Source organism: Lipophrys pholis (genome assembly GCF_963383615.2).
Source record: "Lipophrys pholis genome assembly, chromosome: 1".
In the NCBI taxonomy this organism is placed as follows: Eukaryota; Metazoa; Chordata; class Actinopteri; order Blenniiformes; family Blenniidae; genus Lipophrys; species Lipophrys pholis.
In genome coordinates this window covers 16,253,682-16,269,342 of record NC_137635.1, presented here as the reverse complement: position 1 = coordinate 16,269,342, position 15,661 = coordinate 16,253,682, and the positions used below count along the sequence as shown (strand labels likewise).

The window sequence follows — 15,661 nt, the reverse complement described above, 5'->3', positions numbered from 1 at the left end:
GCTGCCCTGAAGAGAAAGCGTCACTGAGATTGGTCCACGCGGGATGCATTTATTCCGCAACGGGGCTAAAAACAAACACAAATTCAGCCACGGCACAGCTGATATCGCGAGGCAGTGTTTAATACGGTCACTTATGCTACACAGGGATAGAATTCACGTGCATTTACTGCATTAAAGGGACAGATCATTAAGGTTTATCCGATCGTGTGCACTTTGAACTATGCAGGTGAGTCCCACGTGATCCCGAATCCACCTAAACAAGTCATGAATTCTACTTGTCAAGGTGAATTTCTACGTTACAGGCCGAAATGAAGTGTCCACCCTGGCCCGAGGGGAAGAAACTGGTCCACCTGGATCTCAAAGGTGCACCGCCACGTGTCGATTACTTCCACAAGGTGAGGTGACCCGCTGCAGCATGTTGCAGTGTTTCCACCCGAGCTGACCACTGATGTGTGTTTTCCCCCCATCAGCTGATCGAGCTTTTCTCTGAGCTGGGAGTGAACGGCCTGTTGGTGGAGTATGAGGACATGTTCCCCTATGAGGGGGAACTGAAGCTGCTGCAGGCCACAGTGCATCCTGCCTACAGGTGGAGTAACAACATGCATCAGGAGTGATTCATGCTTAAAGATCCGGTGGCACAATTACCAGCCTTTTATCTGTTACATTGAGATGACACCTTGTAATGGGGGTGTGCTGTGTTTGTTTGTTTTCAGCCGACAAGAAGTACTATCCATGCAGGAATTTGCCAGATCTAAAGGCATGGAGGTGATCCCACTGGTGCAGACATTTGGTCACATGGAAGTAAGGAAATCTTCCATTTCTCTGTTCAATTAAATTTTTTCTCTGTAGCGTCAAAGACAACACAGTCATTTCAAAGCACTTTCACAGAGAAAAAACAACAATACCACATGAGCAAGCATAAGAGATTCTCTTTTAACAGAGAGAATCTGCAGAACTAGACTCAGAGGTGGAGAATTTGTGTTGTTCCTGTTGGGGATAGGCGATAGAAAGAGAGAAAAGAATAGGGCAGAGACAAGAGAGCAACAAGCAAACATATGTATACCCAGTAGGGACAGAGAGAGAGAGAGAGAACAAACACTGCAGGAGAAAGACAAATGTTAGTCACAGGTAATAATGGAACATGGTGAGTGAGAAAGGAAAGAAGCTCAGTGCAGTAAAAGTCTCCCAGCAGGCTAAACCTATGGAAGCTTAAGTAGAACATGATCCACGGTGGCTTGAATTAGCCCTAACTGTACGCTTTATTAAATAGAAAAGTATGAAAACTAAAGTGGAGACTGTGTCAGCCTCCCCAACTGAAACTGGGAGCCAATGAAGAGAAACTAATATTGATTTGATGTGATCTCTCCTGCTAGTTCCTGTCAGTGGTCTCGCTATACAGCATTTGTAACGTTATTTTTCCTGTCACGGTTGTGATAGCCCAGTTATTACTCTGCGTCCCCCTTGTCACAGTTCGTATTGAAGCATCGTCCCATGTGGCACCTGAGGGAGGCGGCGCACTGCGTGGGCACCCTCAGCCCACATGGAGAGGAGGGTCTGAAGCTGGTGATGGAGATGCTCAGGCAGGTGGTGGCGCTGCATCCAGGTCTAAACACACTGCACATCGGAGCCGATGAGGTGAGAAGTCGTCTTCTGATTGCGAACAGTATATTTCAAACAGACTCATAGTCCTGTTTTTCCCCTCTCTTCTTATAGGTCTACATGCTCGGCGAGGGCGAGGAGTCCAAGCTGTGGCTGGCTTCGTCCGGTCGTACAGTGGAGCAACTTTTTCTGAGTCACGTGACCAAAGTGGCCGATGCGATCAAGGAGGCGTGGCCTCACATGACCGTCATAATGTGGGATGACATGATGAGGGGCATGAGCGAGACCACTCTGAAAGGTGATGAAGGAGCACTGCTGACAAGCCAAAGATGACCGACATTCTCTTGATGGTCTTGATTGTTTTCATTCACTCTGTCTGTGACAGCGAGCGGTCTCGTTGGACTCGTCCAGCCCATGCTGTGGGACTACACCCCAAACCTGGACGTGGACAAAACTGGTGGGAGCCATGTCTTTTATATGTAACCAAATGAAGCACTTTATTAAAGTGCATTAAATGTTTAAAGTGCTTCTTCTACATTTTTTATGTATATTTCCCAAACAAATTGTTACCAATCATAAAAAAACTCAACATTTAGCACTTGCAATGAAAGCTACAGAGCATGAGATATAATGGTATAATCTACTGGTCAATTTTCCACTGGGATATAGATAAAAAATGTCATTTTCTCACAATTTTGTGGAATATAATTTGATCTATTATAGAGGAGGAGTTTGGTAGATTTTCATGATTAAATGTTTGCTTTAGGGGTAAACAAGAAAGTTTGACTCCGTAATGCAGGCAGGATTACGATATTGTGCACGATGTTGTGGATTTTGAGTAACCTTAGTCAAACCATAGAAGAACTTTAGTTATAAGTTTTGTTTTTCAAGCAGAATGGAATGGAGTTTGTGCTCAACGTAGTTTGTGATTCCCAGTGTGCCTGCTGGAGAAGTACTGCAGTGCCGGGATGTCGGACGTGTGGGCCGCCAGCTCCTTCAAAGGCTCCACCAGCGTCTTCACCTGTGTGTGCAGCACTCAGAGACACCTGGAGAACCATTTACTGTGGCTGAAGGTCGCCGCTTCTCTGTCCGCAGGAGTGAAGCTGAAGGGCATCGCCATCACAGGCTGGCAAAGGTGGGAATAGCCGGGGGCCAGATAGGGTAGAAATAATAAAAGAAGTATTTTAGACTCTTTCTGGTTCCCGACTTCACGTTTTCGTTTGTCCTCAGGTACGACCACCTGTCGGTGCTCTGCGAGCTGATGCCTGTCGCCTTGCCGTCCCTCGCAGCCTGTCTCTTCACTCTCCTCCACGGGCAGTTCAGTGCCGAAGTTTCCTCCAAAGTGAGCGAGAAGCTGGGGGTTTCCTCGGTGGAGGTGTCGGCCTTGGGGAGGTGAGGGTGAGCAGAACACGGCTCCTCTGTGCACAGCTCCAGACTCACAGGGTTTCTTTCTCTGCGGCTCTCAGCTTGTCTGCGTCCGACTCCAGGTACCCGGGGCGGAGGCTGGCCGAGCTGATCGTCGAGCTGGATTCTCTCCTGAACACAGACGACGTACGATTTTTTGAAAACAACATGTGAGTTATTAGTCATGAGGGCTATTTTATTTTCTATACTCGCTATGTTGGTGTGTAAATATCAAGTTTGTTCTACAATTTTTATCAATATTTCCCCGATGTGTTGCTATAAAAATAGGCTAAATTAACAAGCTGCTAGCTTCACATTGATATTTCGCCGCGGTTCCCAAAAGGCTTATTTTTACTTCCTTTTCTGTCGACCTCTACAGTTTATTTGCTCTTGTACTGTTTATTAACTTCCATTTTTCTCGGTGCTGCAGGGTTGTAAGAGGATGGTTGAGTCCGTACCACCGACAGAGGAAGATGGTGACCCCGCTCATCTGCATGCAGGCGTACAGTCAAGCTTCAACGTGAGCAGATTCTTCTTGAATAGTTCAAATATATGTGCTTTTCTGTATGAGCTGAGACTTTTACCTCCAAGCGATCACCTCACTTTAAATCGATTAAATTGAGTTCTTTCCATTTCAGATATCTGACTCTGATACAACAAAAGGTGGAGGCAGTGAGAGAGGAGATGGTGCACCTTTATCCAGAGTCAACAGTCCAGGAGTGGATGGAAGAGCACGTCACCCCCGTGACGGCGCCTCTTCAGAGGATAACGGAGGACATAAGTGTCTGTGTGAAGGAGATGGTGCCATAGAATCAATCATTTCAAACTAAACTAACTTAAACTTTGACACTCATCGATTGTTTTCAATGTGCATTTGCTCTTACTTGAGAGGAGGTAAGTGAAGCAAAACGGAGACGTGAGCTTGTTTGTATTCAAATATTTAATATAAGTTTGACAAGATAATAAAAAAAATAAATCAACCAAAAACAAAGATCTCGACTTTCCCTTTATCCACTTCACCAAAACCAGTTTCTTCGATCAAACCATTTGCCTGAGATTCAGTCTTTGGTTCCCAAGAAATGTGTACAAAAAGAAACACATCGGCACAAAATTCAATTACAGTGTGAACAACACGTGCACTGGTGTGGATCGACATGCATACAAAAGGTGATTATCAGCTGGGTGGTCCAAAAAGAAAACTGTGAAAAGCACTTTTTTTTTTTTCCATAAACACTTATTAGAGTTCAGTAGAAAGGCACAGTGGATCTGTAAACTGCAGTGTGCTCAAATAGTCATTAGTAGGATAATGCTGAGGAATGACGTGCATTTGAAGAAAGGTACAGTTATTGGGAAAATACAAGTAACAGAAAGCTTCATAGTCCCTGATCTTATATGCACGCGCTTGCGGTTTAAGGTGTGTTATAATACCCCGGACTTGATGTCTCGTGCAAGTCAGAGGTTCTGTGCTTCGTCTTCTGCGTCAGTGCTGTTATCCAGAGAGTCTTCCTCCTCTTCCTCCTCTCTAAACTCGAAGTCCTGCTGCTTCTGCTTCTTCAGCTCCTCCAGAGCCAAAAAACGCTTCAGCAGCGCCGCGATGGCCTCCACGTCACTGACAAGTAGAGCAACGGAAGAGAAATTTATCCTCTGGTTCCACTACTTCTTCAGATTGGTTATTAAGGATGATCACTAAGGAGTGGTAATGTTATGTAAAATAAATAAGACGGAACATGGCTGCAGAGGTAGTGTTGATTTTATATCAGAGAAGCAAGGTTATGTTTGGGGGCTCATAACTCCGAAAATGTGTAAAATTCTTCTCTAAACATGTAACGCTCTTAGAGCCGCTACACAGTGTGATTTTTAGACATCGCAGAGGAAAGATAACAGTCATGAAGAAATCTTTGTCCTTGGCTCTAAATCGATGGTCCTGCATTCAAGGACGGCCGTTGTTGTGGCCGTGTGCCCAAAGACAACCTGTGATTAAATTCTGACCGTGTCAGATATTTGGGGTGATTGTGTCTGCTGCTGCGACCTATGTCAACGAACTAACCAACAGAAATGCAGTATGAGGTGACGTACGGATCAGCGCAACATTGGTGCTAAATATGGGTTTATGAGCTTTGCATTGATTTTATTCACATCCAACACAGCATCTCGCAGTATTTGGACTTGGGTTTTAGCAGATGCACTACCTGCGAGACCCCATCGTGGCGCTCTGGGTGAGCGGGTAGGAAAAACCGGCAGCCAGCCGCAGCATCACCAGGTGACCCTTCCCCAGATACCGGACCTTCTCCTCCTGGACGCACACGTCACACAGCTGAGCCAAGTCTAACACCACTGAGAAGGAAAGAAAACAGAACATGAAGCTCTGATGTTCTCCATCACCAATACTACCGTACTGGCTAACCTGCACCGACCTCTGTCCTGGCCCTTCCTCCATAACGTCAGGACCAACGTGTACAGGCTGAAGGTCTTCAGCTCGATCAGGTTCTTGGTCTTGTCGAACACGGCCTCCTCCCAGTCGTCCATGTTCTGCATGGCCACGAAGAGGCAGCCGGTTACATAGAAAAGCTTCCACAGAACGCTGTCTGCGGCAGAACACAAGAGACAGAACCAACTTCAGCCAACGTTAAGTATAACTGCGCCATTATACAAATCAATTTAATGTACCTGAGCTGTAATACGCAGCTGCCAAGCCAATAGATGCTATACCTGCAATGGAGATAATGCAGTTGATAAGAGACACACAACAGAAACACATTTGTTTAAGAATGAATAATGGAAGATGGGATTCATTTGAAACCAACCAACAAGAAGAGACCACGAGCGGACACCAGGAGATCTTTTGAGGTGCAGCAGGTTGAAGCTGTGCTCCTCAACAGTCATGTACCCCATCTGAATGAAGACGAACAGAGAAATCCAGTACATTAAACGGATTTCACCAAATACCACACAGATTAAGATTAAGAAGCTTTATTGTCATTGTACAAAATACAGCGAAATTCCATTTGGTTGCATCTCTCTTATAGCAGCATGTCACATTCACAGTGAAATAAATAAGTAGTCTATGGTAAGGTGCAGTATTGTAGTAGTACTCGTAAAAGATCGCTGATACAACCCGGCAAGTATTACGTGACGTCACCTGTCAACAACCTTAGACAAGAGAGGACAAGGGATGTCCGCAGTTTGTAAATTCTTAAATATTAATGACAATGACAAAGTAGCTCAAGTAGCAAATCTGAGGCTCCAGGAAGAATAACTCAAGACCGAACGTTACAGGGTTCGGATATTAACTTATAATCAGACAGATATATTGAGGGTCGTCCTACGTACAGGAGCAACCAATAAAAGAGAGAGGCTGATGTCAAATTACAATGACTTGGTGCAGTATGTTGGCATGGCCTTCACACTTACATGATGGGTGGTGCTCAACACCAATCAACCCCCCAAGTCCAGAGCATCCTGAGACCAAAACAAGACCAGGACTTTAAGGGCCCAAGACCGAATCAAGACCAAGATCTAGAAAATGTACTACAAACACTGATGATTGGCTAACTGCAGGCTCATCAATCAAGTCAGATCCCTTGTGAATGATGGGCAGCAAAGTACCACTGATTCCATAGCCATTGATACACTTAACAGTGAATCAATTGCAACACAGTATTGTGATTTAATCTGCCAGAAATAGAAAGACAATAAACTGTTTTGTCACTCCAAAACCTCCCTGACAGGTTAATCCTGACACAGTCTGTGGACCAGTGACATCCTGGTTATTCATATTCACCTGTGATGACACTGCAGGATCTAAAAAAACGAAAAACACAAGGTTTTTCTTTTTCTTTTACTTTTTCCTGGTAATGTTATGTGGATTGGCTCAAAATAATCACGGTCTGTTCAAGCTCGTCAATTACGTGTGTAAAGGAAACACCTTTTAAACGGTGATACCTCAGCAGGTTTAGGAAATACATTACAAAAAGAGATGTCATAAGACAAAAACAGATACTGATGGTTGATGGTGATGTTGGTGGTTTTAGGATCTGAAGAGCACAGAACAGCAATGAATCATAAAATTGTATACAATAACAACAAACCGATTCATTAACTTACCTTGAACTGCCTCTTTCTCTGTAACCCTTCTGGCTGTAGATTTAGGGAAATTGTAAGAGGAAACGCATGCACTAAATTTCAAGGAAGTTCATATTATTGCAGCAACTGTCCTGAATGGGTGACGCTTCCTTCCGGTTTGCGTCAGCTCTGATTGGTCGAGCTGGTTTTCATCTCTGTCTTCAAGATAAAAGCTGAGAGGAAAGCCCATCACCTGAAGCACAAACTGCTAAGTTCTGTTCATAATGCATATTTTATATGTGAATTTATCTGCCTTATCATTTATGCACAATATTGTTAGGTAATTTCTTAATACAGTGAGTGGAGTTTGCATGTTGCATGAAGAAGAAGAACAACAAGAACAACAAGAAGAAAATGTTTGTATGTATTCATTCAACACAAAACAAGAAAAACACTCACAAAAGGATAAAAAACATTGATCAACGCTAATTTAATTATTTTGGTATCCATTACTATGGTCAAAGCATATGTTAATAGGTAATTTGTTGTTTTCTGGTTTGAAGATGTATACTATACCTATATTTGTTAAAAAGATGGGCTTCACTTTCTCATATAACTGGAGTAATGCTAGATGTGAGTATAAATGTAAGCAAATCAACAATATATATATTTTTTTAAATCATTTGATAACAAAATACATAATTTTATTCTGGAAATCAATTACTTTTTCCGGAGCTCGCCGGTCCTCTCTGGGCGCATGCGTCAGAGCCGCTCCGCCGCCGCACACACACAATGGAGTCGGACGTACACAGGCACGAAGGTGTCCGACCCTGAGAGCGCGAGCAGGAGGAGGAATGCTGTGAACCCCCCCGGTGGAGTTGGAGGTGGATGCTAAGGTTTTCCTGGCCTGCGGCGGCTGCGGCGACGCTCGTCCACAGCCGGACGGAGATTTTGTGGGGACAGATTACCGGTGAGTTATCGCCCGGTTCATCCACCGTCCGCTACTGGGCTTCGGTGCTTCGGATTAACTGGTTTCCCTGTTAACTGTTGGCCGACGTCCTCTAGCGTCCCTTGTCACGGCAGATGTTAACAACACCACACACATCCGAAACTGTTTACATTTATTCGCATTTAGATAAAGTTTCGAAATGGCGTACCTTTTGTGAATGTTATTTTGTCATCTGTTGTCATAAGCAGCGACAAAATAAGGCAAAAGCAAGACTGTCAGCAGTTAAGAGGGAAACAAGTTATTCCGAAACACCGGCAGTGGCCGCTCTGCTGGACGTCTTCCCTCCCTGATCGCTCTTTTTCTGAATATTTCCAAACCTCGGGTCCGACAAAGCCTAGAAACGAGCAATCCTCCGATGGATTACATCATGATTTGACCTTGATCTATAAACAATGCGTATTTTCAATAATCCAAGTCCTTTCACTCAGTAAAAGAAACCTACGTAATTACGTATTTACGTACGCGTGTATTCTACTTATCTTTAGTCTTCCCCTAACGCTCTCTAAAGTATTGTTTCTGTTTTTTATGGCTGCTGTGTATATAATTAAAGCATTTAAATGCAATTAAAGGATTCCATTTGGCCTTTTCTTTCAGTTTCCCACCATTAAAAGAAGCTGTTGTTTGTGATAAGCAGGGCTGCATGTGATAGAAGAGGTGGAGCTGCACACAGGAGCCAACACATCACCTCAACACACCTTCAGGAAACACGCAGAACCCCCACTGCAGAGGAAACATGTCGGAGGTCAACATCGCCAAGCGCAAGAAGTGTGAGAACTGCACCAAGCAGGTAGATTGTCTGGATCTGGATCAACCAGCCGAGATGGTGCTTTTTTGGGGGGTTTTTTTTTTAGACCTTTTCATGAAAAATAAAGTGTGTTTTCCTCACACAGTGCAACAAGAAGAAAAGTGATGAAGGCGCCGACTCAAACACGGAGCCAGAAGTTATTAACGGACAGGTAAGATCAACTTCCTAAGACACTTTAACGCTGACGAGTTCCAATAGATGATGCTTTTTTTTTAGGGATACTTAATCTGATCTTGTGCTTTGATACCAGAATACGGTATCAATAAGCTCTGTAATGTCGACGATATCGCGTTTAAAGATATTTGGCCTAATAAGGACACTGTTTTTGTTCTTTTTCACATGTGTGGACCATCAAACATCTGATCCATGTTTGGAATGGGGATGATTTAGTGTCATGTTGTTAAAAAAAAAAAAAGAAGCCATGAAGATGCTGCACATTGTATTCAGAAGAATCTCTTTTTAAAACCCAATCACAGCTACTATAGCCACACTTTTAAGTTCTTAGGTTGATGCATACTCAGTAAAAGACCAAGTGATTTGTGTGTTTTCTCAGGATTCTTCATATTTCAGCACAAACAAACAAAAATGTAGATGGCAAGTTTGCTTTTAAGCATTGACCATTAGATTGAATCACACATCATTTTTTAAATATGGTAAAAGACAATATAGCACTCACTAGTCTAAAATAACTTTATGTTAGTCTGCAGGGACTTTGTGTAGCCGTCAGAGCATTTTCTCAACATAGTGATCAATACCTGAGACTTTTGTAGTCGGGTATTCTCTTGTATTAGTCAGTAACTGTAAATTGTTCTTGAATAAAGGTTCATGAACCAGTAATCATCAATTGAGTCACATTTACGTGTGCATCATGTCCCGCGAGCCGTTGTTTGGACACCTCGGTCTTAAAGGTTAAAACCCATAAATCCCATATTTAGGCTCTGTTTTTAAAGTTTGTGCCGCCATTTTTGCAAAGTTGAACGTCTCTAAAGCCTTTAAAAGAGGGAAGATGTGTCCAATCCTGACAGAAGGTTTTGAAAGGTCTCAAAAGGATTTATTGTCAGTTACTCCAGTTTTGTTGAGAGCTTCTTCTTTTTCTTTCCCCCCAAAGACTAAAGAAAATCCCAGAAAAATCTACTCGGGAACAATGTTTGCTTCCTAAGAACTTAGAATGTGTTCCAAAGATTTGCACTAAACCCTTGTTTCTGTTTGTGTTGAACCTCCTGAGAACCTCAGACGAAGAAGATTGAAGCACAAGACTGGAGTTGTTCTAATTCTCTGATGTTTCGCTGCATCGGTGAATTAATGATTTTAAAAGTTTAACCAGAAACTGACCTTTGAACAGGATCATAGTGCAGGAAAAGCCAGAACAAGCTCACCTCAGACTGGATCCAAAATCAAAAATGAAGGCTTATGAAATGTTCCCGTGAAGTAAAAACAGCTTAAAATATCAACGGGATTAGAAAATGGATTACACACAAAACAAAAACTTGAACGAGAAGATTTGAGGTCAGACCGAACCCAAATTATACAAGAAGTTATTACTGCTCTGGGGGATTTTTAAAATTTTTTTTTTAAGAAGATAATCTTAATTTGCAGTTTGGTGGTTGGTCATATGTTTCCAAATATAATACACCCAGAAGGAAAGAAAAAAATATTTTCTAACAAAGATTTTTCAAAATAAATATGAAAAAGACTGTTTGAATTTTACTACAATTCTCAGCGTTTTCAAGTAAAAACACAAAACTTTCACCTCTTATTGGGAGTCCGTCAGTTTGTAGCCACTGAAAACGCATTTTTTGGGAAAACAATGGAAACCGGAGAAATGCAAATATCTTGTTTTCTGCCTGCTCGCGTGTGTTTGTGGTTTCATTACAAACACCACCGACATCGCCCACTAGTGGCCCGGCATGCTCACTACATCGTTTTCAGCGTTTATGTCGTTTCCATGTAAACAGACATCGTTTTCAAAAAGCTGCCACGAAAATGGAGTCACGTGCATTTGTGGGATGAGAAATCAGTGACAATTGATGGTTTTGAAGGTTTTTTTTTTCCTGTTCCTCCAGTCTTTTCGCATCCTGTGAGGTTTTCTTTTCTTTGTTTTCTGAAACTTGAATCCCCACAAAAACAAAATATCAAAGAAGCAATAAACAAGTAATTTACACTCTTGTTCTTCCCTCTACCTGGTGAAAACCATTTATTTGTAACATCTTTGCAGTAACGTGTGGAATATCCATATAAAGGTATAATAGCCGGGTCCGATTTCTGACTAAGTTATTTGGCATTGCCGTGGAAGACAAATGCATGTTCCTTACAAATGTGGCAAAGCAACACAAACTAAGGCTTTCTGTGACAGTATTTAAATTCTTCTTGCTGTCTTTCAACGTGGGAAGCCATAAAAAGTCGGTGACTGTTAAGGTCCAGATCCACTTTCTTCCACACCGACGGCACCAATCTGACGCCCCGCGCTGCTTCCTGTCTCCCTGCAGCTGAACGACGCCTCGCAGGTTCTGCTGAGCGCCTGTCTGTCCTGTGACGGCTGCCTGTCGGAGGAGGACAGCCTGAAGATCTCCCAGCAGAGCCTGGAGGAGGTGCAGCGGATCCTGGAGCTCAATCAGGTAGCGCCCGCCGCGCAGGAGTGGAGTGACGCCGCGTTTTCTCCAATTTGTAATTTGCCAGCGGCGTTTGTTTTTCTCTCTCCTCTCCGCAGAGGTGCGACGTGTCCAAGCACAAGGTGCTCGTGGCGTCGGTGTGTCCGCAGTCGCTGCCTTTCTTCGCCGTAAAGTTCGGCGTGGACGTTACCGAGGCGGCGCACAAACTCTGCGGCTTCCTCAAGAGTCTGGGTGAGCGGGGGTGGCGGGGGTGTCGCAGGGATGGTCTCTTTTTATTTGTAAGAGGAAATCGTGACACAAGAAATAAGTGGATGATAAAAACTATTAACTGTAGAACTATTTACTACGTCCTGCTGCACATGGACAGTCGCAGCATTTCAGGAAAGTGTCCTCTCTTTCCCCGGAGACGGAGGATTTTCAAAAAGTTGCGTTTTCCTGAATTTCGACCGAGACGGGGCGCTTCTCAAAAGTTGTGTTGTCTTCCATTTCCACTGAGACTGAGCCTTTTTAAAAAAATATTCAGGTTTTTTTCCCCACATAGTCGGGGTGTTTTAAAACCTTCACCTCAACAGCCAACTTTCCCGCTGCGCCGCACACTGTTGTTGTGTAAACAGACACCTACAACTCTACGAAACGTTGTCGTTTTCATTCGAAAACGTTGCCGTGGAATTGGGGTCAAACTCGGTGTCATTGCTTCATATTATTCACATTAAATACAGTAAATTGTGACTTTACTTGAGACAAAGCGTAGCACCCAGAAGATATCTGCCTTTCATTGAAATAACACCAACTTCCTTTCCCTTGTTCAGCTGAAATCACCTCCACTGTCTTTCTCTGCTACTTCACTCGTCTAAATCGTCACCGGCTCCTCGGTATTTCCCACAGCTGCTCCACATTCCCCCTCATTCCGCTCCCTCGCTCTGGTTTTCTGCCTTCAGGTGTGAAGTATGTGTTCGACACCACTCTGGCTGCTGGCTTCAGCATCCTGGAGAGTCAGAAGGAGTTCATCCAGCGGTACCGCAGGAGGAACCAGGACTCCCACGCCCTGCCCATGTTCACCTCCTCCTGCCCTGGTAAACTGGGTTTTTAGTCTTTGTGGCTCTTCCTGGCGTCCAGAAGTGAAGGGAGGCCGAGCTGATTTTAGAAGTACAGATAGTGTTGGAGAGCTGCTGGGGGGAGATAGAACGTCTGACTCCCACCCCGCCCTTCAGCAGAGATATGACACACGTGGTTTTTTTTGGGCTTCGCTCCCTACACATGTATTCGTGTGTGTCTGTGGTTGTTTTGTCTTCCACCGACAACACAAAGATACCTTTTTTGGTTTTGTGTTATCGAGGAGTCAAAGAATCAGAAAATAATGAATCTTCTGTCATCAGCAAGCGGTCAAGAGTTTGTATTTTAATTACTTCTGGTTTTCCACTTGTGCAATTTATTCAGGGTTGATTCTTCTGCCAATGAAGCAATGAATCGGTCTGTGTGTATCTTTTCCTCCTGTATATTTAAGCTGTGTGTTTGAATGCGTGCGCAGGCTGGATCCGCTATTCCGAGCGAGTCCTGGGCAGTCTGGTCACCCCTCATATCTGCACGGCCCGGTCACCTCAGCAGATCATGGGCTGCCTGGTCAAAGACTTCTTCTCCAAGCAGCAGGTAACCGAGTCACCCCGGAGGAACCAAGACTTCCCTTCTGTTCCTGTCGGCGCTCTGTGGGGAACAATCAGCCTGACGGCGTTCCCCGCTCTGTTTTCTCTCCCGACAGAAGCTGAGTCCAGAGAAAGTTTATCACGTGGTGATAGCGCCCTGCTTTGATAAGAAAGTCGAGGCTGTCAGAGAGGAGTTTTACAACAGTCTGCTGGAGACCAGGGACGTGGACTGTGTCCTCACCTCAGGTTAGATAACAGGAGAGGAGCGTCAGAGACCCGAGAGGCTTGGGTTGAGTGTGTGGATTCTGGTTTGATTGCATTTTGCTTCAGGTTTATCTCGGCTGTTACTCTCTTATTTGGACACAGTAGTGATTTTAAAAGTCATAGGAGAGACACACATGGCTCCTTTGTTGCTGGATTATTGACGAATTAAACAGAATGACGGTAAAGCGGTCAGATGTTGTGCTCACCATGACGTTTGATGTTTTAGGAGAGATCTATTACCTGATGGAGCAAAGGAAGGTCTCGGTAGAGGAGCTGGGCTCGGTTCCACTGGACCAAGTGTGAGTAGAAGCATTTGTCCCCATCAGGAAACTTTCTCACTGACAGAGGACCTGTGGTAACTTGAGCGGGAGGCACTGACTGGCTTGTATTGTTGACGGCAGGCTCGGAGAGTCGGGAGACGACGCTCTGGTGAGGCACGACGGCCGAGGCTCAGAGGGCTTCCTGGAACACGTCTTCAAACAGGCCGCTAAAGAGCTCTTCAGTCTGGACGTCCATGAGATCACATACAAGACCCTCAGGTAAGAAGATGAGGCCTCTCCTCGTGACGCTCATTGTTTCTTACGGTTAAGGCGTTTTAGTTTTTTATCTGATAAAATCTTGTGGCGTAAACGGGGCCCGAGTCATAATCTTCATCTCTTCCTCTGCCATGTTGGTGGTTTGACAGGAATCGGGACTTCCAGGAAGTGACACTGGAGCGCGACGGGGAAACACTGCTGCAGTTTGCGGCTGTCTACGGTTTTAGGAACATCCAGACTCTGGTCCACCGGATGAGAAAAGGACGCGTGCCGTACCATCTGGTGGAAGTGCTGTCCTGTCCGGGAGGTAACACTCAAAACCCGTCGGCCCACATTCTAGTCTCACAACTATTTGAATTTTCGAGTTTTGACTCTCCCTGCTGCCCTCAGGGTGCCTGAGCGGCCGCGGTCAGGCGGAGAGTGAGTCGGGGGGCCGGGTGGATAAAGCCCTGGTCCAGCAGATGGAGGAGGCCTACAGCAGCCTGCCAGTCCGCCTCCCGGAGTTCAACCCCGCCCTGCACACGCTCTATCAAGACTGGCTGCAGGGCCACGACTCTTCACAGGCCGCCAATCTGCTCCACACCAAGTACAGGAGTGAGAGTCAGGCCCACACGCAGCCCCCTCACATGCAGTGGTGAGAAGAAGTCGCTTTACAGTCGCTGCTCAGACGAGCTCGTTTCCCCAACGCTGGTCCCAACGAAGAACAATGAACTCTTCGAGTCATGCGTCCGTTTGGCCACAAGGGGGAGCTGCTTGTCTCTAATCAATGGTGGCTTGACTGTGCCAATCCTGAGAGGGAGAAAGTCCAGAAAAACACACAGCTTTTACTATCATTAATAAGTTATTTCGGGTAACAGCTGTTGGAACAAATAAATACAGGAGGTCCAAAGTCACCCCATGCGCCGGGCGATCTGACAAACAAGTGTAGCAAGCGTGGACTATTGACCAGTATTGCCAGCAATAAGCCACTAATACTAAAGAGGCTGTTTTCAAAACTGGAATCTGTGAACTCAAATGTACATGTGAGGGCTTTGGTTTTTTTTTTCCCAAATCTTCCATATGAATCCTTCAGTGTATTATTACGTGTCCGTGCCACCGATCATCAACAAAAGACGTCAACTATGCAACCGCGTCGCATCACAAGAGTCACCGGCCAAACGATCCGTCCCGTCATTGGGGAGTCGTTACTTCCAGTGGTACAAGAAGAGCTTTTCACTTTCCAGTTCAACAGTGTCACATTTTGTTTTTAAATAAGTTATGTTTGTTTTTGTGTTTTGTTCGTCCTTTTACAAATTTATGCTCGTGTTACATCTGTGAAGAAGTAAAATATTCTGACAAGCTGATGGAGTGTTGTTTCTGTTGGTTCTCACACACACAATTAATATCAGAATTAGTGTATAAGGACCTACGATTTAGGAAATGATTCTTGGACATTTGTTATGTGTCTGCATGCAGTCACCTTTCATACCCCTGAATCCCAACCGATGCTGGGCCCAATCAAAGTGCTATTAAAGAAAATCCTCACTGAGAGGCGAGTTATAATCTCTTATCAAGATTTGATTTTCTGAGAAAAAGTAAGAAGGATCCGTTCCTTCATATAGCAGCTAAAAATGTTACATGTGCTCATTTCATCAGTTTAAATTAAATGCAGGCCAATAAAGTAATAACTTGCCAAAGCTGTAACTGAATGCAGCCAATAAAGTAGAGAATCAAATTCCATTACTCTGATAATT

The 15,661-nt window shown here is 44.4% G+C and overlaps 3 protein-coding genes across 3 annotated transcripts; 2 read left to right on the top strand and 1 right to left on the bottom strand.

Annotated features, from left to right (window-relative positions):
* The first annotated feature begins 16 nt into the window (after nt 1-16).
* hexd (hexosaminidase d) lies at nt 17-3,964 on the top strand. Its single transcript, XM_080486810.1, has 12 exons — nt 17-226; nt 303-395; nt 471-586; nt 714-801; nt 1,471-1,635; nt 1,714-1,897; nt 1,985-2,056; nt 2,536-2,734; nt 2,830-2,991; nt 3,066-3,173; nt 3,434-3,523; nt 3,642-3,964. Exons 1-12 carry the CDS (start codon nt 221-223, stop codon nt 3,811-3,813), a joined length of 1,455 nt encoding a protein of 484 aa, XP_080342936.1. The 5' UTR covers nt 17-220; the 3' UTR covers nt 3,814-3,964.
* Nucleotides 3,965-4,138: 174 nt separating this feature from the next.
* Nucleotides 4,139-7,236, bottom strand: cybc1 (cytochrome b-245 chaperone 1). The gene is made up of 6 exons (XM_080486821.1): nt 7,108-7,236; nt 5,808-5,895; nt 5,671-5,712; nt 5,418-5,588; nt 5,193-5,337; nt 4,139-4,612 (listed from the first exon to the last, which is right to left on the bottom strand). Exons 2-6 carry the CDS (start codon nt 5,893-5,895, stop codon nt 4,456-4,458), a joined length of 603 nt encoding a protein of 200 aa, XP_080342947.1. The 5' UTR covers nt 7,108-7,236; the 3' UTR covers nt 4,139-4,455.
* Nucleotides 7,237-7,800: 564 nt separating this feature from the next.
* narf (nuclear prelamin A recognition factor) lies at nt 7,801-15,271 on the top strand. Its single transcript, XM_080468812.1, has 12 exons — nt 7,801-8,035; nt 8,709-8,861; nt 8,965-9,030; nt 11,366-11,494; nt 11,587-11,719; nt 12,427-12,561; nt 13,017-13,135; nt 13,245-13,374; nt 13,619-13,691; nt 13,794-13,931; nt 14,078-14,235; nt 14,319-15,271. The coding sequence occupies exons 2-12, from the start codon at nt 8,808-8,810 to the stop codon at nt 14,564-14,566; spliced, it is 1,383 nt and encodes a 460-aa protein (XP_080324938.1). The 5' UTR covers nt 7,801-8,035; nt 8,709-8,807; the 3' UTR covers nt 14,567-15,271.
* The last annotated feature ends 390 nt before the right edge of the window (nt 15,272-15,661 follow it).